The sequence below is a fragment of the Muscardinus avellanarius genome, assembly GCF_963383645.1.
Source record: "Muscardinus avellanarius genome assembly, chromosome: 10".
Classification (NCBI taxonomy): domain Eukaryota; kingdom Metazoa; phylum Chordata; class Mammalia; order Rodentia; family Gliridae; genus Muscardinus; species Muscardinus avellanarius.
Window position 1 is genome coordinate 74578353 of NC_137796.1, and position 23828 is coordinate 74602180.

Sequence of the window (23828 nt, forward strand, 5' to 3'; positions counted from 1 at the left end):
GTTACTGGGTCTCACTGAGTTGCAAGGGGCCTAAGTAGCTGAGGCTGGCAGGGAACTGTGATCCTCTGGTCTTAGCCTCCCAAATGCTCGGATTACAAGTGTGCGCCACCATGCCCGGCCTGACTTATAGATTTTTAAACAGATCTTGCTAAATTGCAGAGACTGGTTTGTTTGTTTATTGCGGTACCAGAGATGGAACTCAGGGGCATTCTACCTCCAAGCTACACCCCAGCCCGATATTTTTATTCTTTATTTTGAAACAGGATCTCACTGAGTTTCAAAGGGCCTCACTAGGTAGCCGAGGGTGTCCGCAAAAGGTGATCCTGTGTCAGCCTCCCAAATGCTGGGATTACTAGTATGTGCCACCACACACGGCTTCAGGGACTGGTTTAGAACCTGCCATCCTCCTGTCTCATCCTCCCAAGTACTGGGCTTGTAGGAATGCACCACCACAAAGATCTGCTTTCTTTGCCTCCGTTGCTCAGAGCACTGCCTGGTGTGCCTGGCTCATGGATGTGGGTGTCTTGGATCCAGATGCTGCATGATCCAGAAACTGAAAAGGCCTTCTGCTTCTGGCTGTAGCCTTGCTGGTGACCTGGCTGTCACTTTCCTCCTCCTCCTCCTCCTTCATCTTCTTCCTTTTTTTTTTTTTTTTTTTTTTTGGTACTGGGGATGAAATCCAAGGACCTCTACCTCTGGACTACACCCCAGATCTGTTTTTTTTTTTTTATTTTGAAACAGGGTCTTATTAAATTACAGAGGGCCTAAGTTGCTGAGGCTGGACACAAACCTGTGATCCTCCTGTCTCAGCCTCTGCAGTACTGGGATTACAAATGTGAGGCGCCATGCTCAGCTCTCAGCTCTATTATTATTATAATTTTTTTTTCCCCCCGGTACTGAGGATGGAACCCAGGGGATTCTATCTTCAAGCTACATCTCCAGCCCTATTTTTTATTCTTTATTTTGAAACAGGATCTCACTGAGTTGCAAAGGGCCTAAGTAGCTGAGGCTGTCCTCGAACCGCAACCCTCCTGTCTCAGCCTCCAGAATGCTGGGATTACAAGCGTGCACCACCACGCCCGGCTTCTCAGCTTTATTTTTTATTCCTGAGTTGGAAACAGTCTCAAGTTATGGAGGGCCTCGCTAAGTAGCTGAGGCTGGCCACAAACTGTGATCCTCCTGTCTCAGCCTCCCAAGTACTCCCAGGCGTGCACCACCACGCCTGGAGGTCACCTGCCCTGTCTGAGCAGGAAAGCTACTGCAGCTGTAGCAAAGGAAGGAGGAAGTCAGGGCCGGCTTCCTGGAGAGGGCAGCCTGAAGCTGGCCCTGAAGGCAGAGAAGTTGGGCAGGAAACAGAGGGCCCAGTTCATAGCCCTTCTCCCCCAAATGCCTGATGCCCAGAAGCTCTGAGTCACCTGGGACAGTTCTGAGTATGGGGAGAGGAGGGCCCCAAGACCCGTGTGAGCTAGAGCTGGCAGCTGTCCTCTCTGCTAACAAAGGAGAAAGGGCCAAGAATTCAGACTTCAGAGCAGCCTTTGGACCTAATCCCTAAGGACATTCCATGGGACACTTTATCCAGGGAGGGGCAGCGTGAAGCTGGAGGCCAACCTTCAGCCTCCCCCTCAGGGAGCCGGAACTTAGAATCACTCTGGTCCTGGGCATCTTATCAGTGCTGCCTGGGGCCTATAGAAAGTTTTTTTTTTTCCCCCAGAAACCTTTCAGGCCGTTCTTTCATTCAATTTTCAGTTACCTCCCCCACTTTCCCCCCCAGGATCCTGTGTGCAGGAACCCTCCTTCTTGAGTCCATTCCAGTTTGGAAAGAAGTTCACCTGTAACACCAATATTTGGGAGGCTGAGACAGGAGGATTGCAGGCCATCTTCAGCAACTTAGGGAGACCTGGTCTCGAGATGAAAAATAAACTGGGCATGGTGGTACATACCTATAATCCCAGCGGTTGGGAGGCTGAGACAGGAGGATAGAAAGTTTGAAGCCGGCTTTAGCCACTTCAGCAAGGCTGGCATCAACTCGGTGAAACCCTGTTTCCAAATAAAAAATAGAATAGCACTGGGGGTATAGTTAGGAGGTAGAATGCCACTGGTTCAATCATCTCTAGTACTGCGAAGGAAGGAAGGAAAGAAAGAAAGAGAAAGAAAGTCTGTCAGTCCACGGCTCAATCCCTAGTACCACTAAACAAACAAAAATAAATAAGTAAATAAATAAATAGGGCTAAGCCAGGTGTGGTTGCACATACCTGTCATTCCCTATTTTATTTTATTTTTTTAAAAGCACCCCCCCAGCTTCTTTCTCTGAAAAATAGTGTAGGCCCCTCTTTACCAGGTAGCCCAGGGCCTAGGTGGCAGGGTGGATTTTTGGCAAAGGGCCTCTGGTGTGGCCTCTGAACATCCCCTTGCTGGAGGCTTTGCAGCATGGCGGCTCCCTTTGGCTGCGCCGGGCTGAGGCTGCTAGGGCTGTGTGCCCGCCCAGGTGACATTGCTGAAAACCACGCAGGGCCAAAAGTTCCCAAGCAAAGAAGAAATGGTCTGCTTCCTCTCGGGCCTGCCTCCCCCTTCCTCTTTTCCTTGTCCCCCCAGCCTGCTTTCTCTCTCCAACTCCTCCCACCCCTACCCCAGGCTCACCACTCAGCCCCCTTCCAAACCGCCATTTTCTCTGGGTCCTTTCGAGAACAGCCTGGTAGTCATGTATTCATTCTACAGAGCAGAGCCCCAGGGTGGGGGTGGTGGCAGGAAGTGGGGGTGATGGAGATCCTGCAAGGGCCCATTGTCTGATGGGGGAGACCAACTTACAATGACCAGCCTGGTGCATTGGTGTGCTCTGAAGTGGGGAAGATGTATGCAGCAAGTGCTAAAGGGCTCCTCCAAGCAGGGGCCTTTTTCTTCTTCTTTTCTCTCTTTTCTGCAGTACTTGGGAGTTAAACCCAAACAAGGTATGGCTAAGTCGCTGAGGGTCTTGCTAAATTGCTGAGGTTGACCTGTAACCCTCCTGCCTCAACTTTCCAATCCAAGTACTGGGATTACTGGTGTGTGTCACAGTGCCTACCAAGGAGAGGTCTTCTGGGACGGGCTTTTTTTTTTTTTTTTTTTTTTTTTGCGGTACTGGGGATGGAATCCAGGGGCATTCTACCTCCGAGCTACACCCCCAGCCCTATTTTTTATTCTTTATTTTGAAACCGGGTCTTACTGAGTTGCAGAGGGCCTCACTAAATAGCTGAGGCTGTCGGCAAACCACAATCCTCTGGTCTCAGCCTCCCAAATGCTGGGATTACAAGCGTGTGCCACCACGCCTGGCTCTGGGATGGGCTTTGAAGGACGCATAGGAGAGCACCAGGAAATGGTGGCTGCAGATTGAGGGAAACACAGGCCAGTAGGACGGGCTCAGATTGTTCTAGTCTGAGGTTGGGTGGGGCTGGAGCTCCTGCCCCTTTGTTGGCCCCTGGTTGAGAGGAGGCAAAGCCACAGCCCAGAACCTACTGGGAAATCAGGTCTGCTCCTAGCCTGTGTGGCTGCCTGGAGCCACCCAAGAGGCTCCCGCCTCCTCCTGCAACCCTGGTGGGTGGCATCCTCTCGGGCACCTCATCAGGGTCCATCAACAGCCCGAGGGAGTCCTCACCAACAGGCAGTAGAGATGGTCACCTCACCCCTCCCCCACCCTCCCCCTCCCCCCACTGGTGAATTGCAGGGTTGGCAGGTCCTGAGGCAGCTGGCAAGACGCCTGTGACTGAGAGATACAAGGCCAGGGACAGGGCAGTCGCATCCCCGGAAGGCAGGGAGTAGACAGGCTGGGAAAGTTCTCCCAGGCCCAGAGCAGTGACGGGGTAGCTTTGTCAAGTCTCCGGCAGTTCTGTGGGAACGCTAGCAAGTAGCCGTGAGCTGTGGCCTCCACTGTGTGCGGGGTGGTGGTCACCCTTCCTGCCTGGCTGCGGCCTCTGCAACCTTCAAAGTGCTCTGTCACCAGCCTCCTACGGTGAGCAGGCTCAAGTCTCTTCCCTGGCCCTAGGTTCTGCATCCATATATGGACTTCTCCTTCACTGGTTTCCCCACACGCGCACAAGGAGTACCTACTGTGTGCTGAAAAGCCCTGAGCCCCATCTAAACCACCCTTCCTGTGTTTCTTTGTGTGAAAACTCAGGTTCTTGTCACCCCCCTCCCAGGAGGCATGCATTTCTCTAGGCTGCGCCCTGCGGCCTCTCTGGGGTCCCGTGGCCCTGGTCACCGTGTGAGCTCTGCTTCTCTGGCTAGGTGGAGGACACCTGAGCACCCACGTCTGGCCTGATGTTTGCTGGGTACACGGAGGGTGAGAAAGGGAGACAAGGAGAGGGTCTCCTCTGGTGGCTTTGTGCTCCGGCCCCGCCTCCAACTCCTCTCCGGCACAGTTACTCCCCAGAGTCCTTGGCAGCCTCCAGATGGTCCAGGAGGACAGTTCAGCTGTGGATACACATGACAGACAGATAACCGGTGCTGGGCTCCAGGCCCAGCCTTGTGCAGAGCCAGCCCCAGCCCAGCAGCTGTCTGTACCACCAGCTAACTGCCCAGGCCCAGCAATGGCTGGGTGTGACCAGCAGACCCCAGAAGCAGCCTGCCTCCATACGAAGTTTTCCTTCACTACGGAGGACAGTCTATTCTTAGGTGTACACCAGGGTAGGTTTGGAGCCTTCTTCAGAGGCCACCCTCAGCCACTGGGCCCCTGGGGACTGCCCTGTCTCCAGGAGTGTGGACCTAAGGTACCTAAGTGGCCAAAGTCTCCGGGCTCTCCGGGTCATAGTAATAATCCTACCACACATTTAGCAAGCTAGGCCCCTGCTAGAGCTCCCCACCCCCACTCTGGCCCGGGCTTTCTGGACCAGTAAGCTATGCTGGCAACGGGGAGGGGAGTGACTCCCTGACCCCTCCAGGCCCCCTAGCCACTCCATGCCCCACATGCTCCTTACGCGAAAGCCCACGACAATCAGGCGCCCCGGGATCCGTGCAGACCCTCGCCCACCGGGGTGCACACTGCTCATGTGACACCCACACCCAGAGGGTCGCGGGGTGGGTGGGGGACACGAGGTGGGCAGGCAGGGTCCAGGCCTGGCCTCGCAGGCTCGGACAGTAGGGCGGGGGCCGTGCACGTACTCCGTGCCCAAGGGCCCAGCACCCAAGGGCGGCGAACGCCAAAACTCTCTTCATCCTCTTCCTCAATCTAGCTTTCTCCCCTCTCCCGTTTTTTTTTTTTTTTTTCTTTTTGCAAAAGGAGGGGAGAGGGGGTAAAAAAATGCTGCACTGTGCGGCGAGGCCGGTGAGTGAGCGGCGCGCGGCCAATCAGCGCTCGCCGTTCCGAAAGTTGCCTTTTATGGCTCGAGCGGCCGCGGCGGCGCCCTATAAAACCCGGCGGAGCGCCGCGCAGCCACTGCCGAGATCGCGTCCACCCCGCGAGCACAGTCCCCTCGCCGCTCCGCCGCCGCCGGTCCACACCCGCCACCCAGGTAAGGCCTGGGCGCCGCACCGCCCCGCCGGCCCGAGCGCGCCGCGGCCGCGGTGCAGAGCCGCGAGCCGGGGTCGGGAGGCCGGGGGCGCGGGCCGAGCGGGACTCGGGCAGCCGCGGGCCGCCGCGCGCTCGCCGAGGCTCCCGGCCGCCGTGTATGTCCGGGGAGCTGCAGGGCCCCGCTGTGGGTACTTGGGCAGCCACTGGGCCGTGGTTGGACGCTTAAGAGAGCCACGGCCGCGGCGTGGGCGCCCGGGGAGACGGCCTGCTTGCAGGTGGCAGAGCGCGCCCCCTCCGCCCAAGGGGCGCGGGGCTGTGCTGGGGACTCGCGGCTCCGGCCCTGCTCTCGGCGTCGGTCGCGTCTTTGTCCGTGCCGGCCGCCTGGTACAGCGGGGCCGGCCGGACCGGGTGGGGGCTGGGGCGCTGCTGCGCGTGCGCATGGGGGGGGGTGGGCTGGGGCGCTGCTGCGCATGCGCGCTAAGGTCCAGTGTGCCGCGTCCGGAGCGGGGGCGGGGCCGCACGCCGGAAGGGGTGGGGTCGCTGCGGCGCCTGGGCGCATGCGCGCCCCTCCGGCCGCACCGCCGGGTGTGGCTGTCGCGCGCGCGCACCCGCCCGACTGTTTGAACGGGACGGAGGCGGGGCCAGCGCTGGTGGGAGGGGGCGGGGGCCTGGCTTCCTGCCGCGCGCCGCGGGGCCGCCTCCGACCAGCGTTTGCCTTTTATGGTAATAACGCGGCCGGCCCGGCTTCCTTTGTCCCGGCGCTGGGCGCGCGCGGGCGCCCCCTAGCGGCCCGACGCCGCGCCGCACCGGAAGTGGGCAGGGCGGGGCGGCCGCGACCCCTGGTCACCGACCTGCTTTTCTTTGCAGCTCACCATGGATGACGATATCGCTGCGCTCGTCGTTGACAACGGCTCCGGCATGTGCAAGGCCGGCTTCGCCGGTGACGATGCCCCCCGGGCCGTCTTCCCGTCCATCGTGGGGCGCCCACGGCACCAGGTGAGCCAGATCTCCTGCACAGACCCCCGCGGGGCAACCTCCCTTTTTGACTCGGTCCTTAAGGCTTTCCAGGTGGGGCTTGTGAGCCGAGCTCTGGCTGAGGACGCCGGTTCTCCCTCCGCAGGGCGTGATGGTGGGCATGGGCCAGAAGGACTCCTATGTGGGTGACGAGGCCCAGAGCAAGAGAGGCATCCTGACACTCAAGTACCCCATCGAGCACGGCATTGTCACCAACTGGGACGACATGGAGAAGATCTGGCATCACACCTTCTACAACGAGCTGCGTGTGGCCCCTGAGGAGCACCCGGTGCTGCTGACTGAGGCTCCACTGAACCCCAAGGCCAACCGTGAAAAGATGACCCAGGTCAGTGGTTTGGCCACCTTGCACCTGGCAGCCTTGTCATCCTTCCTGCCCTTCTGTTCCATGCCTTGCTCACTTGTTCTTTCTCCTGCCGTTCTCCATAGGACTTTCTTCCCTGACCTGAGTCTCCTTTGGAACTTTGCAGGTTCTATTTGCTTTTCCCCAGATGAGGTCTTTTTCTCGTGTTTGCCTTTATATGACTAGATATCCAAAAACACAAGTGTCGTGGGTGTAGGTACTAACACTGGTTTGTGTGGCGGCCACTGAGGCTGGTGTTAAGGTGGCCTTGGAGTGTGTATTGAGTAGGTGCACAGTAGGTCTGAACAGCCTCCCCGTCCTGGGACCCCCCTCCCAGCACACTTACCTGTGTTCTTGCACACTCTGCATGTTCTCATTCTGGCCTGGCTGTCTATCTTTAGTTTCCTGAACATGACAAGGCACTTCTCTCCTTACAGATCATGTTCGAGACCTTTAACACTCCAGCCATGTATGTGGCCATCCAGGCTGTGCTGTCCCTGTACGCCTCTGGCCGTACCACTGGCATTGTGATGGACTCCGGTGACGGGGTCACCCACACCGTGCCCATCTACGAGGGGTACGCCCTTCCCCATGCCATCCTGCGTCTGGACCTGGCTGGCCGGGACCTGACAGACTACCTCATGAAGATTCTGACTGAGCGCGGCTACAGCTTCACCACCACAGCGGAGAGGGAAATTGTACGTGACATCAAGGAGAAGCTGTGCTATGTTGCCCTGGACTTCGAGCAGGAGATGGCCACCGCAGCCTCCAGCTCCTCCCTGGAGAAGAGCTACGAGCTGCCTGACGGCCAGGTGATCACCATTGGCAACGAGCGATTCCGCTGCCCCGAGGCGCTCTTCCAGCCTTCTTTCCTGGGTGAGTTGGCCTTGTGATCCTTTTTTGCACCAAAGGGTGACAATAGAACCACACTCTGGAAATAAAGTCTGGCATTCATTTTCCCTCAGGCATGGAATCCTGTGGCATCCATGAGACTACCTTCAATTCCATCATGAAGTGTGACGTTGACATCCGCAAGGACCTCTACGCCAACACAGTGCTGTCTGGCGGCACCACCATGTACCCAGGTATCGCCGACCGGATGCAGAAGGAGATCACAGCCCTGGCCCCCAGCACGATGAAGATCAAGGTGAGTGCTCAGGCCTGGGTGGGCCTCTTCGCATGCGCTTGGGGCAGCTGTGGGTGTGGGTCCTGTAAGGTAGGAAGCGCTGTGGCATCCAGGGTTCTCACCACACCTGCCTTCCCTCACAGATCATCGCTCCCCCTGAGCGCAAGTACTCCGTGTGGATCGGCGGCTCCATCCTGGCCTCGCTGTCCACCTTCCAGCAGATGTGGATCAGCAAGCAAGAGTACGACGAATCCGGCCCCTCCATCGTCCACCGCAAATGCTTCTAGGCGGACTGTTACTTAGCTGCGTTACACCCTTTCTTGACAAAACCTAATGCGCAGAAAAAACGAGATCAGATTGGCATGGCTTTATTTGTTTCCTTTTTTGTTTTGTTTTTTTTGTTTTGGCGCTTTTGACTCAGGATTTAAAAACTGGAACGGTGAAGGTGACAGCAGTCGGTTGGAGCGAGCATCCCCAAAGTTCAACAATGTGGCCCAGGACTTTGATTGTACATTGTTCTTTTTTTTAATAGTCATTCCAAATAATAGTGAGATGCATTGTTACAGGAAGTCCCTCGCCCTCCCAAAAGCCGCCCCACTCCTCTTCAAGGAGGATGGCCCAGTCCTCGCCTGAGTCCACACAGGGGAGGTGACAGCATTGCTTTTGTGTAAATTATGTAATGCAAATTTTTTTAATCTTCGCCTTAATACTTTTTTATTTTGTTTTATTTTGAATGGTCAGCCATCAAGGCCCCCCAACTTTTTGTCCCCCAACTTGAGATGTATGAAGGCTTTTGGTCTCCCTGGGAGTGGGCTGAGGTGTGGAGGCAGCCAGGGCTTACCTGTTACACTGACTTGAGACCAGTTCAATAAAGTGCACACCTTAAAAATTAGGTGCAGTGTGGCTTTGTGTATGGTTGGGTGTGGGACAGGGTCAGTGGAGGGGGCCAAGCCAGCCGGCCCTGAGGGCTTAGGGGTGGGCTGAGGTCTTCTCACTATGAGGAGTGAGGACTTTCCTTCCATAATATTCTAAACAGGGATGCCTGCCCCTTAACCCATCAGGCTACTCCCATTTCTCTGGGGTTTGAAGTGCTTCAGGAGGGTGGGAGGTTGGGAGGTTGGTCTCAGCTGTTATAATATGGAGGGACCCTGCTGGAGGTGTCTGTGGGTACCTTTGTGAGGGAAGGTTCCCTGGCAAACCAAGGGACTTAGAGTTCTCACCTCCCAAGAGTTCTCTTGGGAGGAGGCCACATCCCTCTCACCATTTCCTGTAATGTTCCTGTTATCCTACTCTAAAGAGAATGAGCCCCACCACAGGGAGGTGCATGACTTATAAGACCCCAGGCTAGAAAGTTCAGACCTGACCTAGTTCTAGAACCCGGGGTTTGGGGAGCAGCCAGATTCCTGGAGGGTAGGGTCCACCTGGTGTTGCAGGTCAGTTTCTGACTTGGCCTGTTGGTTCTTTGCCCTCTGCTTAAAGCTGTGGGTCACACCAGCTGAGATTCCTCCCTTAAGACATACTAAAGGACTCCTACAAACTCCCTGTTGCCCCGTGGGTCCCTCTGACCAGTCTGGGGCTTGTGGAGGAAGGATCTCCTGAGCCAGCCTCATCTCTGAGGTGATCCTCTGATACCCAGTATTGCAAGGAAATGCCTCCTTAGACTAACCAACATGGAGTGCCCACTGTACGCTGGGCCTGAAGCTAAAGAGGTGACCTGGACAAAGTTCCATCCACCCATCCAATTGCTCAAGCCAGGGGTTGAACTGGATACAGTGGAGAACAAACCAGTTGTGTCCCTCGCCCTCACTGGGCACCAATCATAATGGAGACAGATGGTTTTGCACAATCCCAAATTGCAATACAAGAGTAGAGGCTGTGATAATACAGGATCACAAGCTGGGTGCGGTGATGGTTGTCAGATGTGGTTTCGTGGGTGTGGGCATAACATCAAAAGCTCAAATTATATCAATAAAGCTAGGCGTGGTATCCCAAGCCTATAATACTAGTACTTGGGAGGCAAAGACCAGGAGGATGATAGGCTGAAGGCCAGCCTCAGCAATTTAGTGAGGCCCTCAGCAGTTTAGCAAAACCCTGTTTGAAAATTTAGAAGGATGAAGCCGGGAGTGGTGCGCACACTTGTAATCCCAGTACCTTGGAGGCTGAGACAGGAGGATCGCACAGGTTCGAAGCCAGCCTCAGTTACTTAGGCTCTCAGCAATTTAGCAAGACCCTGTTTCCAAATAAAGTATAACATAGGTCTGAGAGTGTAGCCCAGCCCAGAAAGCCCCTGGGTTCCATCCCCAGTACCACAAAAAAAAAAAAAAAAAAAAAGGTAGAGCCAGGTGTGCACACTTGTAATCTCAGTATTTATTTGGGAGATTAAAACAGGAGCGCAGCCTCAGCAACATAAGTCAGACTCAGCAACCTAACGAGACTGTCAAACAAAAAATTAAACAGGGCTGGGGCTGTAGCAAAAGAGAGCCTTTGGGTTCAATACCCTGTACACCCCCACCGCGCCCCACAAAAGATAAAAAGGGCTAGGAGTAGTAGCATTCCACATCTGAGATATACCCCCAGCCCTATTTTATTTATTTTTGTGGCACGGGGGATTGAACCCAGAGGCATTCTACCTCCAAGCTACACTCCCAGCCCCAGCCCTCTTTTATTTTTATTTTGAAATAGGGTCTCGCTAGGTTCTAAGAGTCTCACTACTTTTTTTTTTTTTTTTCTTTCTCAATACTGAGGATAGAACCCAGGGGCATTCTACCAACGAGCTGTACCCCAGTCCAATTTTGTAAACTGGGTCTCATTAAGTTGTGGAGGGCCTCACTAGATAGCTGAGGCTGGCCAGGAACCTGTGATCCTCTTGTCTTAGCCTCCCAAGTACTGGGATCACAGGTATGGACAACCAAGCCCAGCTCCTATTATATTCTTTATTTGGAAACAGGGTCTCAGTTGCAGAGAGCCTCACTAAATTGCTGAGGTTGGTCTAGAACCTGTTATCTTCTGTTTCAGCCTCCCAAGTACTGGGATTACAAACATGCACAATCACACCCAGTTTATAATCACAGACTTTAAAAAAGCAACCATAAGACCATAAGGATCACAGAACTGGGCAAACTGGCTGGGTGGTACACACCTGTAATCCTAGTACTTGGGAGAGACAGAAGAATTACAGGTTCACAGCCATGCTCAGGAATTTAGGCTCTCAGCAGCTTAGACCCTGTTTTCAAATAAAAAATAAAAGAGGAGCAGGGCCTGGCAGCGCACGCTTGTAATCCCAGCATTTGGGAGGCTGAGACAGGAGGATCGTGCTTCATAGACAGCCTCAGCTACTTAGGCCCTTTGCAACTCAGTGAGACCCTATTTCAAAGGATAAAAAGTAGGGCTGAAGGCAGAGCTCAAAGGTAGAATCCCCCTGGGCTCCATCTCTAGTACTGCAAAAAAATAAAATAAAAAGAAATAGGGCTGGAGGTGTAGTTCAGAGGTAGAATGCCTCTAGGTTCTATCCCCAGTACTGCAAAAAACAAACAAACAATGACAATAAAAATAGAACTGGGTAGACTAGGGAAGAGGCTTCCCCAAGACTTCCTGGGAGAAGGACCAGGATCTGGGCAGGTAATATTGTTCCTATCAAGACAGAGGCATGGATTGGTTTGGGACAAAGGTCAGGAGATGAGACAACCCCTAGGACAGGATGGAACATGGGTTGGTTGCTAGAAATCTGGCCTTGGGAAGGCCTGTTGGTGTTCACAAGTCCCTTTGAGAAATGGGCACATCGCTAGCAAGGGTAAGGCGTGGAGAGGTAAGGGCCTTTCAGGACCTGGGAAGTGCAACCCAGACACACCTTTGGCTTTGTTGGCAATCCAGCCTAGTCGCTGTCCTCATGGGGCAAGCAGTCTGGCTGGCCATCGGAGGCCTGGCTTGCAGCCAGAGCCCCGCGTCTTTGGGAATCGGGCCCCATCATGCTACGGGCGCCTTCTGCTTCCTCTCTGCCCCACTTCACAGGCTGGGAGTCTGGGGCTTTGAGAGGAGAGGTGTCTGGCCTCATGATCCTAACCTTAGAGGAAAAAGCAAGAGTTTCTCCAGTTTGTCTTTGATCCTAAAGGTTTTGCTTCTTTTGGTACTAAGGATTGAACCCAGGAGTTTTCTGCCTCTGCGCTACACTCCCCAGCTTCTATTTATTTATTGGCACTGGGATTGAATCTAGGGGCATTCTACCTCCAAGCCAAACCTCCAGTCCTGTTTCAAAATTTAAAAATATATATGGCTGGGGTGGAGGGAACTCGGAGATAAAACACCCCTGGGTTCAATCTTCAGTCACCACCACCAACAACAAAAATTAATAATAAAAATTTAAAAAACAGAGTTTTGTTGCTGGGCGTGGTGGCATACGCTTGTAATCCTCACAGTTCACGGACAGCCCCAGCTACTTAGTGAGGCTCTTTGCAACTCAGTGAGACCCTGTTTCAAAAAAAGAATAAAAAATAGAACTGGGTGTAGCTCAGAGGTAGAATGCCCCTGGGTTCCATCCCCAGTACAAGAAAAAGAAAGAAAGAAAGAAAGAAAGAAAGAAAGAAAGAAAGAAAGAAAGAAAGAAAGAGAAAGGAAGGAAGGAAGGAAGGAAGGAAGGAAGGAAGGAAGGAAGGAAGAAACAGGGTTTTGGCCAGGCGTGGTGGCACAGGCTTGTAATCCCAGCATTTGGGAGGCTGAGACCGGAGGATCATGGTTCGCAGACAACCTCAGCTACTTAGTGAGGCCCTCTGTAACTTAGTGAAACCCTGTTTTAAAATAAAGAATAAAAAATAGGGCAGGTAAATAAAAAATAGGTGTAGCTTAGAGGTCGAATACCTCTGGGTTCCATCCCCAGACCCGCAAAAAAAAAAAAAAAAAAAAGAATTAATAAAAGAAGAAACAGGGTTTTGCTAAATTGCTGAGGCTAGCCTCAAACATTCCTTTTTTTTTTTTTTTTTTTGAGCTACCGGGGATGGAACTGAGGGACATTCTACTTTTGAGCTACATCCCCAGCCCTATTTTATTTATTTATTTATTTATATTATTTTTATTTTTGTTGGCACTGGGGGTGGAACCCAGGGGCTTTTCTACCTCCAGGCTATATTCCCAGACCTATTTTATATTTTATTAGTAAACAGGGTCTCACTGAGTTACTGAGAGCCTCACTAAGTAGCTGAGGCTGCCTTGGAACCTGTGGGATCCTCCTATCTCAGTCTTCCAATCGGGGGGATTACAAGCGTGCACCACCAAGCCCGGCTTATTTATTTATTTATTTATTTATTTATTTATTTATTTATTTTTGCAGTACCGGGATGGAACCAAGTACCGGGATGGAACCAAGGGGCATTGTACCTATGAGCTACACCCCAGTACTATTTTGTAGTATTTTTTTTATTTTTTGAAACAGGGTCTCACTGAGTTGCGAAGGGCCTCGCTAAGTACCTGAGGCTGTCCAGAACCGCGATCCTACAGTCTCGCCTCCCAAATTCTGGGATTACAAGTATGAGCCACCACGCCCGGCTATTTTTTTGAGGGTCTGCAGATGGAACCCAGGGGCATTCGACCTCCGAACTACACCTCCTGCCCTATTTTTTATTCTTTATTTTGAAACAGGGTTTCACTAAGTTGCAGAGGGCCTCACTAAGTAGCTGAGGCTGTCTGCCAACCTCGATCTTCCCTTCTCAGCCTCCCAAATGCTGGAATTATAAGCATGCGCCACCATGCCCCGCTCCGGCTATTTTTTTATTTTTAATTTTTCTCAGTCTTCGGGGTGGAACCCAGGGGCATTCTACCTCTGAGCTATACCCCCAGCCCTATTTTTTATTCTTTATTTTGAAACAGGGTTTCACCGAGTTGCAAAAAGCTTTACTAAATAGCTGAGTTTGTCCACTAACTGCAATCCTCTTGTCTCAGCCTCCCAAATGCTGGGATTACAAATCTGTGCCACCACGCCCGGCTTTATTCTTTATTTTGAAACAGGGTTTCACTGAGTTGCAAAGGGCTTCACTAAGTAGCTGAGGCTGTCCACAAACTGAGATCCTCCTGTCTCAGCCTCCCAAACTCTGGGATTACAAGTGTATGCCACCATACCCAGTTTATTCTTTATTTTGAAACAAGCTCTCTCACTAAATTGCAGAGGTCCTCACTAAGTAACTGAGGCTAACCATGATCCTGCAATCCTCCTGTGTTAGCCTCCCAAGTACTGGGATTACAAGTGTGCACCACCACGCTCGGCTTCATTTTATTATTTATTTTATTTTATTTTTGGTATTGGGGGTGGAACCCAGGGGCCTTCTACCTCTTTGCTATACCCCCAGGCATATATGTGTGTGTGTGTGTGTGTGTGTGTGTGTGTGTGTGTGTGTGTGTGTTTTGGTGGTACTGGGGTTCCTGGAAGCCCTTCTACCTCCGGGCTACACTCCCAGACCTATTTTATACTTTTTTATTTAGAAACAGGGTCTCTTAAACTAGCACAGCTGGCTTCAAACCTGTGCGATCCTCCTGTCTCCGCCTCCCAAGTGCAGGGATTACAAGCCACCACTCCCGGCCCCCAGGCCTATTTTTATATTTTATTTGGAAACAGGGTCTCACTAAGTTGCTGAGAGCCTCACTAACCTGGTGAGGCTGGATTTGAACCTGAGATCCTCCTATCTCAGCCTCCCAAGTACTGTGATTACAAGCATGTGCCACCATGCCCAGGCATTTTATTATTTATATTATATTATTTTATTTTTTCCCCAGAGCTGGGGATCAAATACAGGGCTTCGTATGTGCTAAGCAAGTGTTCTACCATTGAGCTACACTCCCAGTCCAAAAGATAAGCATTAAAAAAAAAAAATCAAGCTGGGCATGGTGGCGCACACTTGCAATCCTAGCATTTGGGAGGCTGAGACAAGAGGATCCGGGTTCGCGGACAGCCTCAGCTACTTAGTGAGGCACTTTGCAACTCAGTGAGACCCTGTTTCAAAATAAAGAATAAGCCGGGAGTGGTGGCGCACACTTGTAATCCCCGCGCTTGGGAGGCAGAGACAGGAGGATCGTGCAGGTTTGAAGCCAGCCGTGTGCGCTGGCTTAGGAGACTGACCCTGTTTCCAAATAAAAATGTAAAAATAGGTCTGGGAGTGTAGCCCGGAGGTAGAAGGGCTTCCAGGAACCCCAGTACCAAAAAAAAAAAAAAAAAAAAAAAAAAAAAATCAAGCCGGAAACAGTGGCACATGCTTGTAATCCCAGTATTTGGGAGACTGAGACAGGAGGATCATGCAGGTTTGATGTCAGTCTCAGCTACTTAGTGAAGTTCTCAGCAACTTAGTGAGACCCTGTTTCCAAACTAAATATAAAAAATAGGTCTAGGAGTGTAGGTAGAAAGTCCCTGGGTTCCATCCCCTATACTGCAAAAAAAAAAAAAAAAAAAAAAAATCAATATTTTGCCAGGCGTGGTGGTGCATGCTTGTAATCCAGCATTTGGGAGGCTGAGACAGGAGAATTGCAGTTTGCATATAGCCTCAGCTACTTAGTGAGGCTCTTTGCAACTCAGTGAGACCCTGTTTAAAAATAAAGAATAAGCCGGGCGTGGTGGCGCACGCTTGTAATCCCCGCGCTTGGGAGGCAGAGACAGGAGGATCGCGCAGGTTCGAAGCCAGCCGCGCGCGCTGGTTTAGGAGACCCTGTTTCCAAAATGAAAATGTAAAAAATAGGTCTGGGAGTGTAGCCCGGAGGTAGAAGGGCTTCCAGGAACCCCAGTACCACCACCAAAAAATAAGTAAATAAATAAATAAAAATAAAAATAAAAAATAAAAAATAGGGCTGGGGTGTAGCTAGGAGATAGAATGCCCCTGGGTTCCATCCTCTATACCGCAAAAAAAAAAAAAAAAAAAAAAAATCAATCAATATTTAGCAGGGTATAGTGGCATATACCTGTCCCAGTACTTAGTAGGCTGAAACAGGAAGCTATCCCAGGATAGCTTCAGCACTTTAGTGATACCCTCAGAAACTTAGGGAGAACATATTTAAAAAAAAAAAAAAAAAGGGGGGGCTGGAGGTGTGTCTTGGAGGTAAAATGCCCCTGGGTTCAATTCCCAGTATGACAAAAATTTTTTTTTTTTTTGGGTGGTACTGGGGTTCCTGGAAGCCCTTCTACCTCCGGGCTATACCCCCAGACCTATTTTTACATTTTTATTTGGAAACAGGGTCTCCTAAACCAGCACGCGATCCTCCTGTCTCTGCCTCCCAAGCACAGGGATTACAAACCTGTGCCACCACGCCCAGCAATAAAAAATTTTTCGATATTTTATTTTATTTTTATGTTTATATTTTTTAATTTTAATTATTATTATTTTTTTTGGTGGTATTGGGCTTCTATGTCTACCTTCTACCTCTGGGCTACACTCCCAGACTTATTTTTTATATTTTATTTGTAAACAGGGTCTCTTAAGCCAGCGAGGCTGGCTTCTAACCTGCGCGATCCTTCTGTCTTCACCTCCTAAACGCAGGGATTAGAAGCGTGTGCCACCATGCCTGGCTTTTTCTTTTTCTTTTTTCTTTTTTTTCTTTTTTTTTTTTTTTTTTGCCGTACTGGAGATGGAACCCAGGGGCATTTGACCTCTAAGCTACAACCTCTGCCCTATTTTTTTTAATTTTTTCTTTCTTTTTCTTTCTTTCTTTCTTTATATATTTTGCGGGTCTGGGGATGGAACTCAGGGGCTTTCAATCTCCGAGCTATACCCCCAGCCTTATTTTTTATTCTTCATTTTGAAAGAGGGTCTCACTAAGTTGGGGAGGTCCTCACTAAGTAGCTGAGGCTGCCTGCAAACCGTGATCCTCCAGTCTCAGCCTCCCAAATGTTGGGATGACAAGCGTGCACCACCATGGCTGGCAATATTTTATTTTCTTAGAGCGGTTTTAGGCTCATAGCAAAAGTGTAGGGGAAGTACAGAGAGTTCCCAGGTACTCCCTGTCCCCACACGCCCACAGCCTCCCCTACTGCCAACACCCCCAACGGAGTGACAGAGTGCTAGATTTGTTACAAGGAATGGACCCACACTGGACACATCATCATCAGAGTCCCATGGTGGAGGGCCATGCCTATACATTAAGGTTCCCTCTTGGTAGGGTACATCCTATAACTGCAAATTTATTTATTTATTTACTTTTGTAGTCCTGAACTCAGGGGCATTCTATATCCACACTATACCCCCAGCCCCTTCATTTTTTCTGTGTGTGTAGTACTCAAGATGAGATCCAGGGGTATTCTACCTGTAAGCTACAATTGCAGCTCTATTTTTTTTTTCTTTCTGTGTGTGTGCGGTACTGGGGATGGAACCCAGGGTTGTTCTACCTCCGAGCTACACCTCCTGCCCTATTTATTTATTTATTTATTTATTTATTTATTTATTTATTTGGTGGTACTAGGGTTCCTGGAAGCCCTTCTACCTCCGGGCTACACTCTCAGACCTATTTTATATTTTTATTTGGAAACAGGGTCTCTTAAACCAGCATGGCTGGCTTCGAACCTGATCCTCCTGTCTCTGCCTCCCAAGCGCGGGGATTACAAGCGTGTGCTACCACGCCTGGTGCTTATCTCTTATTCTTTTTTTTTTTTTTTTTTTTTAGGGTCTAGGAATGGAACCCAGACGCATTTGACCTCCGAGCTACAACCCCTGCCCAATTTTTTATTCTTTATTTTGAAACCGGGTCTCACTGAGTTGTGGAGAGCCTCACTAAATAGCTGAGGCTGTCCACGAACCGCGATCCTCTGGTCTTAGCCTCCCAAATGCTGGGATTACAAGGGTGCGCCACCATGCTTGGCTTTTATTCTTTCTTTTTTTTTTTTTTTTTTTTGGTGGTATTGGGGTTCCTGGAAGCCCTTCTACCTCCGGGCTACACTCCCAGACCTATTTTTTTAGGTTTTTATTTGGAAACAGGGTCTCTTAAACCAGCATGCGGCTGGCTTCGAACCTGCGCGATCTGCCTGTCTCTGCCTCCCAAGCGCGGGGATTACAAGCGTGCGCCACCATGCCCGGCTCTTATTCTTTATTTTGAAACAGGGTCTCACTGTGTTGCAAAGGGCCTCACTAAGTATCTGAGACTGACCATGAACCACGATCCTCCTGTCTCAGTCTCCTGAACACTGAGATTACAAGCCTGCACCACCATGCCTGCCTTATTATTATTTATTTATTTATTTATTTATTTATTTATTTATGGGTCTGGGGATGGAACCCAGAGGCATTGAACCTCCGAGCTACACCCTCTGACCAATTTTTTATTCTTTATTTTGAAACAGGGTCTCACTGAGTTGCGGAGGGACTCACTAAGTAGCTGAGGCTGTCCACGAACCACAATCCTCTGGTCTCATCCTCCTGAATGTTGGGATTATAAGCGTGTGCCACCATGCCCGGCTATTTTTTATTTACTATTTATTTATTTATTATTTTTGGGTTTGGGGATGGAACCCAGTGGCATTTAACCTACGAGCTACACCACCTGCCCTATTTTTTATTCTTTCTTTCTTTCTTTCTTTCTTTCTTTCTTTCTTTCTTTCTTTCTTTCTTTCTTTTTTTGTGGTACTGGGGGTGGAACCCAAGGCTTTCTACCCCCAGACTATATTCCCAGACCTATTTTATATTTTTATTTGGAAACAGGGTCTCAGTAAGTTTCTAAGAGCCTCACTAAGTAGCTGAGACTGGCTTCGAACCTGTGTGGTCCTCCTGTCTCAGGCTTCCAAGCACGGGGATTTCAAGTGTGGGCCACCATGCCCGGCTTATTCTTTATTTTGAAACAGGGTCTTACTAAGTTGTAGAGGGATTCACTAAGTAGCTGAGGCTGTCTGGGAACTGCAATTCTCCGATCTCAGCCTCCCAAACGCTGGGATTACAAGCGTGCGCCACCACGCCTGGCTTTATTTTTTATTTTGAAACAGGGTCTTACTAGGTTGTGGAGGCTCTCACTAAGTAGCTGAGGCTGGGCTGGAACCTGCAGTCCACCTGTCTCAATCTCCTAAGTACTGAGATTATAGTGTTGTGCCATTCATTCTATTTTTTCATTTATTTTGTGGTACTACTGGGCTATGCCCCAGCCCTACTGTGGTTTTTATTTTTTTATTATTTTTTGTTATTAGGGATTGAACCCACAGTATTTTATCTTCAAAACTATACTCCCAGTCCTTTGCATTTTTATTATTTATTTATTTATTTGTATTTTTGTGGTACTGTGGGTGGAACACAGAAGCTTTTATACGTCCAGGGTATACTTCCAAACGTATTTTAAACTTTATTTGGAAACAGGGTCTCACTAAGTTGCTGAGAGCCTCACTCAGTAGCTGAGGCTGGCTTCGAACTTGTGAGATCCTCCTGTCTCAGCCTCCCAAGTGTCTGGATTATAAGCATGTGCCACCACACCTGACACTGCATTCTTTATTTTGAAACAGAGTCTTGCTAGGTTGTTGAGAATCTCCTTACATTGCTAAAGCTGTTCTTCGGGTCTAGGGATGGAACCCAGGGGCATTCGACCTCCGAGCTACACCCCTAGCCCTATTTTTTATTCTTTATTTTGAAACTGGGTCTCACTGAGTTGCAGAGGGCCTCACTAAGTAGCTGAGGCTGGCCGTGAACCACAATCCTCAGGTCTCAGCCTCCTGAATGCTGGGATTACAAGCGTGCGCCAGCATGCCCAGCTGCTAAAGCTATTGGTCTTGAATCTGCAATTCTTTTGTCTCAGCCTCCAAAGTACTGAGATTATAGGCATGGGCCGCCATGCCTGGCTTGATATGTGGTGTGTACTGGGATAACAAACATGCACCACCACACCCAGCTTAACATTATACCTTTTAGCTATATTTCCTGACATCACCCTTTTATTTATTTATGTTTATTTGGAGACAGTGTCCTCCAGGTTGCTGAGGCTAGCCTTGAACTTGATATCTTCCTATCTCAGCTCCCCAAATAGCTGGGATTAGCTGTGTTTGCCACCATATGGGCTCAGGTTACAGGATCCTGTAGTCCAGGATAAGTGGTGTCCTCATCGGAGGAGAGGACACACAAGGATACACAGTGGGGAGCTGGTGAACTAAGGGTGGAGTAAGAACTTGGGGTGATGTGGCCGCAAGGCAAGGGACTCCAAGGATTGCTGGCAACCACCAAAAGCTAGGACACGGCAAGGAAGGATTCTTTCCTACAGCCTTTGGAGGGAGCAAGGCCCTGCATCACCTTTATTTCTGACATCTGGCTTCAAAAACTACAAAAGGAAAGCTGGGCGTGGTGGCGCACCCTTGTAATCCCAGCATTTGGGAGGCTGAGACAGGAGGATCACAATTCACGGGCAGCCTCAGCTACTTAGTGAGGCCCTCTGCAACTCAGTGAGATCCTGTTTCAAAATAATAAAAAAAACTAGGGCTGGACCCAGGAGTGGTGAGGCCCTTTGCAACTCAGTGAGACCTTGTTTCAAAAAATAAAGACAAGCTGGGCGTGGTGGCGCACCTTTGTAATCCCAGTACTTGGAAGGCTGAGACAGGAGGATTCCTCAGGTTCAAAGCCAGCCTCAGTAACTTAGTGAGACTCTCAGCGGTTTAGTGAGAGACCCTGCTTCCAAATAAAATATAAAGTAGGTCTGAGAGTATAGCCTGGAGGTAGAAGGCCCCTGGGTTCCATCCCCAGTACCGAAAAAAAAAAAAAAAAAAAAGTACAAGAGGATAAATTAGGGCAGCCCTAGAAAACCAGTGCAGTCCTTAAGGGTCATCAGGACTCAGCACCATATGCAAACCCAGTTCTGAATCAAGCATGAGCTGATCCCTTGGAGTTATATTAGTAAGGTGTGTGTGCGTGCGTGTGTGCGTGTGTGTGTGCGTGCGTGTGTGCGTGCGTGTGTGCGTGTGTGTTACTAGGGATTTAAACCAAGGGCATCTACTTCCAAACTACACACCCAGCCATTTTTCATTTTGAAACAGGGTCTCACTAAATTGCTGAGGCTGTCCTCGAATTTGTGATTATCCTGTCTCAGCCTCCCAAGTACTGGGATTACAGGCCTGTGCCACTATTCCTGGCTCTCAGCCTCTTTCTTTCTTTCTTTCTTTCTTTCTTTCTTTCTTTCTTTCTCTTTTTGTGGTACTGGGGGTGGACCCCAGGGCTATACTCCTCTACCTCCAGGCTATGCTCCCAGACCTATTTTATGCTTTATTTGGAAACAGGGTCTCACTAAGCTGCTGAGAGCCTCACTAAGTGGTTGAGGCTGGCTTTGAACCTGTGCGATCCTCCTGTCTCAGCCTCCCAAGCGCTGGGATTACAAGCGTGTACCACCATGCCCGGCTCTCTCTCTTTCCCTCCCTCCCTTCCTTCCTTCCTTCCTTCCTTCCTTCCTTCCTTCCTTCCTTCCTTTTTGTGACACTGGGGATGGAACCCAGGGGCATTCTATCTTCCAGCTACACTCCCAGGCCTAATTTTTAATTCTTTACTTTGAAACAGGGTCTCACTGAGTTTCGGAGGACCTCACTAAGTAGCTGGGGCTGTCCACAAACCATGATTCTCTGGTCTCATCCTCCAGAATGCTGGGATTACAAGCGTGCGCCACCACTCCCAGCTCTAGCCCTGATTTTTATTCTTTATTTTTGAAACAGGGACTCACGAAGTTGCAAAGGGCCTAAGTACCTGAGGGTGTCTGCAAACCCGTCTCCTCTGTCTCAGCCTCCCAAATGCTGGGATTACAGGCATGTGCCACCATGCATGGCGATTGTTATTTATTTATTTATTTATTTGTACTGAGATTGGAACCTAGGGGCCTTCTACTTCTGAGCTACATCTCTAGCCCTAGTTTTTATTTTTTATTTTGAAAGAGGGTTTCATTGAGTTGCAAAGGGCCTCACTAAGTAGCTGAGGCTGTCCATGAATTGTGATCCTCCTGTCTCAGGCTCCCAAATTACAAACCATGTGTGCCACAATGTCTGGCTTTTTTTTTTTTTTTTTGTATGTGTGCGTGTGGTACTGGGGCTTGAACCCAGGAGCATTCTACCTCTAAGCTATACTCCAACCCTAATTTATCTTTTGTTGTTGTTGTTGCGGTTCTGGGAATTGAACCCAGGGGCATTCAACATCTGAGCTACACCCCCAACCCTAGTTGGTTTTTTTTTGGTGGTACTGGGGGTGGAACCCAGGGGCTTTCTACCTCCAGGCTATACTCCCAGACCTTTTTTATATTTTATTTGGAAACAGGGTCTCACTAATTTGCTGAGAGCCTCACTAAGTAGCTGAGGCTGGCTTCAAACCTGTGTGATCCTCCTGTCTCAGTCTCCCAAGCGCGGGGATTACAGGCGTGCTCCACCACGCCCGGCTATTTTATTTTTTTAATATTTGTGGGTCTGAGGATGGAACCCAGGGGCATTTGATCTCCGAGCTACACCCCCTGCCCTATTTTTTATTCTTTATTTTGAAACAGGGTCTCACTAAGTTGCAGAGAGCCTCACTGAGTAGCTGAGGCTGTCTGCAAACCGCGATCCTCCAGTCTCAGCCTCCCGAATGCTGGGATTACAAGCATGTGCCACCACGCCCGGCACCAGACCTATTTTATATTTTTATTTGGAAAGAGGGTCTCTTAAGCAGCGCATCTGGCTTAGAACCTGTGCGATCCTCCTGTTTCCGTCTCCCAAGCGCGGGGATTACAAGCGTGTGCCTCCAAGCCCGGCCTCAACCCTAGTTTTTATTCTTTATTTTGAAATAGGGTCTCACTGAGTTGCAAAGGGCCTCACTAAGTAGCTAAGGCTGAGGACCAATCCTCCTGTCTCAGCCTCCCAATGCTAGGATTACAAGCATGAGCCACGATGCCCAGTTTTTCATTTTATTTTGAAACAGGGTCACTAAATAGTGGAGGGCCTCACTAAGTTAATGAGGCGGGCTTCGAACGTGGACTCTTCCTTCCAACACTGGGATTACAGGCATGTGTCAACACACCCGGTTCTATATAAAACTCTGGGTGTGTGTGTGTGCGTGTGTGTGTGTGTGCATGTGTGTGTGTTGTTGGAGATTGAATCCAGGGGCATTCTATCTCCAAACTACATCCCTAACCTGTTTTTTTTTTCGGGTCTGATGATGGAACCCAGGGGCATTCTACCTTCGAGCAACATCCTCTTCCCTATTTTTTATTCTTTATTTTGAAACAGGGTCTGAGTTGCAAAGGGCCTCACTAAGTAGCTGAGGCTGTCCGTGAATCGATCCTCTTGTCTCAGCCTCCCAAATTCTGGGATTACAAGTGTGTATCACCATGTCCAACTTTTTTTTTTTTTTTTTTTTTTGGTGGTACTGGGGTTCCTGGAAACCTCCAGGCTACACTCCCAGACACCTATTTTTTATATTTTTATTTGGAAACAGGGTCTCTTAAGCCAGCAAGGCTGGCTTTGAACCTTTGTGATCCTCCTGTCTCTGCCTCCCAAGCGTGGGGATTACAAGCGTGCGTGCCTGCCTGGCTTTTTTTTTTTTTTTTTGTGTGTGGTACTGAGGATTGAACCCAGAGGCATTCTATCTCCAAGCTACACTCCCAGCCTAGTTTGTGGAGGGCCTCACTGAGGCTGGCTGGGAACCCGTGATCCTCCTGTCTCAGCCTCCCAAATACTAGGATTACAAGTGTGGGCCACCATGCCTGGTTTAGCAAAAAATGTGTGTGTGTGTGTGTGTGTGTGTGTGTGTGTGTGTGTGTGTGGTACTGGGGTTCCTGGAAACCCTTCTACCTCCGGGCTACACTCCCAGACCTATTTTCATGCTTTTAAAATTTGGAAACAGGGTCTCTTAAGTCAGCGCGGCTGGCTTCGGCTGGCTTCGAACCTGCGCGATCCTGTCTCCGCCTCCCAAGCGCTG

At 50.1% G+C, this 23828-nt stretch overlaps 1 protein-coding gene across 1 annotated transcript; it reads left to right on the forward strand.

The window, feature by feature from the left end:
• Positions 1 to 4924: 4924 nt before the first annotated feature.
• ACTB (actin beta) lies at positions 4925 to 8848 on the forward strand. The gene is given in 7 exon segments (XM_080702101.1): positions 4925 to 5433; positions 5435 to 5480; positions 6347 to 6475; positions 6600 to 6839; positions 7292 to 7730; positions 7820 to 8001; positions 8124 to 8848. Coding segments are annotated over 7 exon segments (1344 nt in total). The 5' UTR covers positions 4925 to 5269; the 3' UTR covers positions 8268 to 8848.
• The last annotated feature ends 14980 nt before the right edge of the window (positions 8849 to 23828 follow it).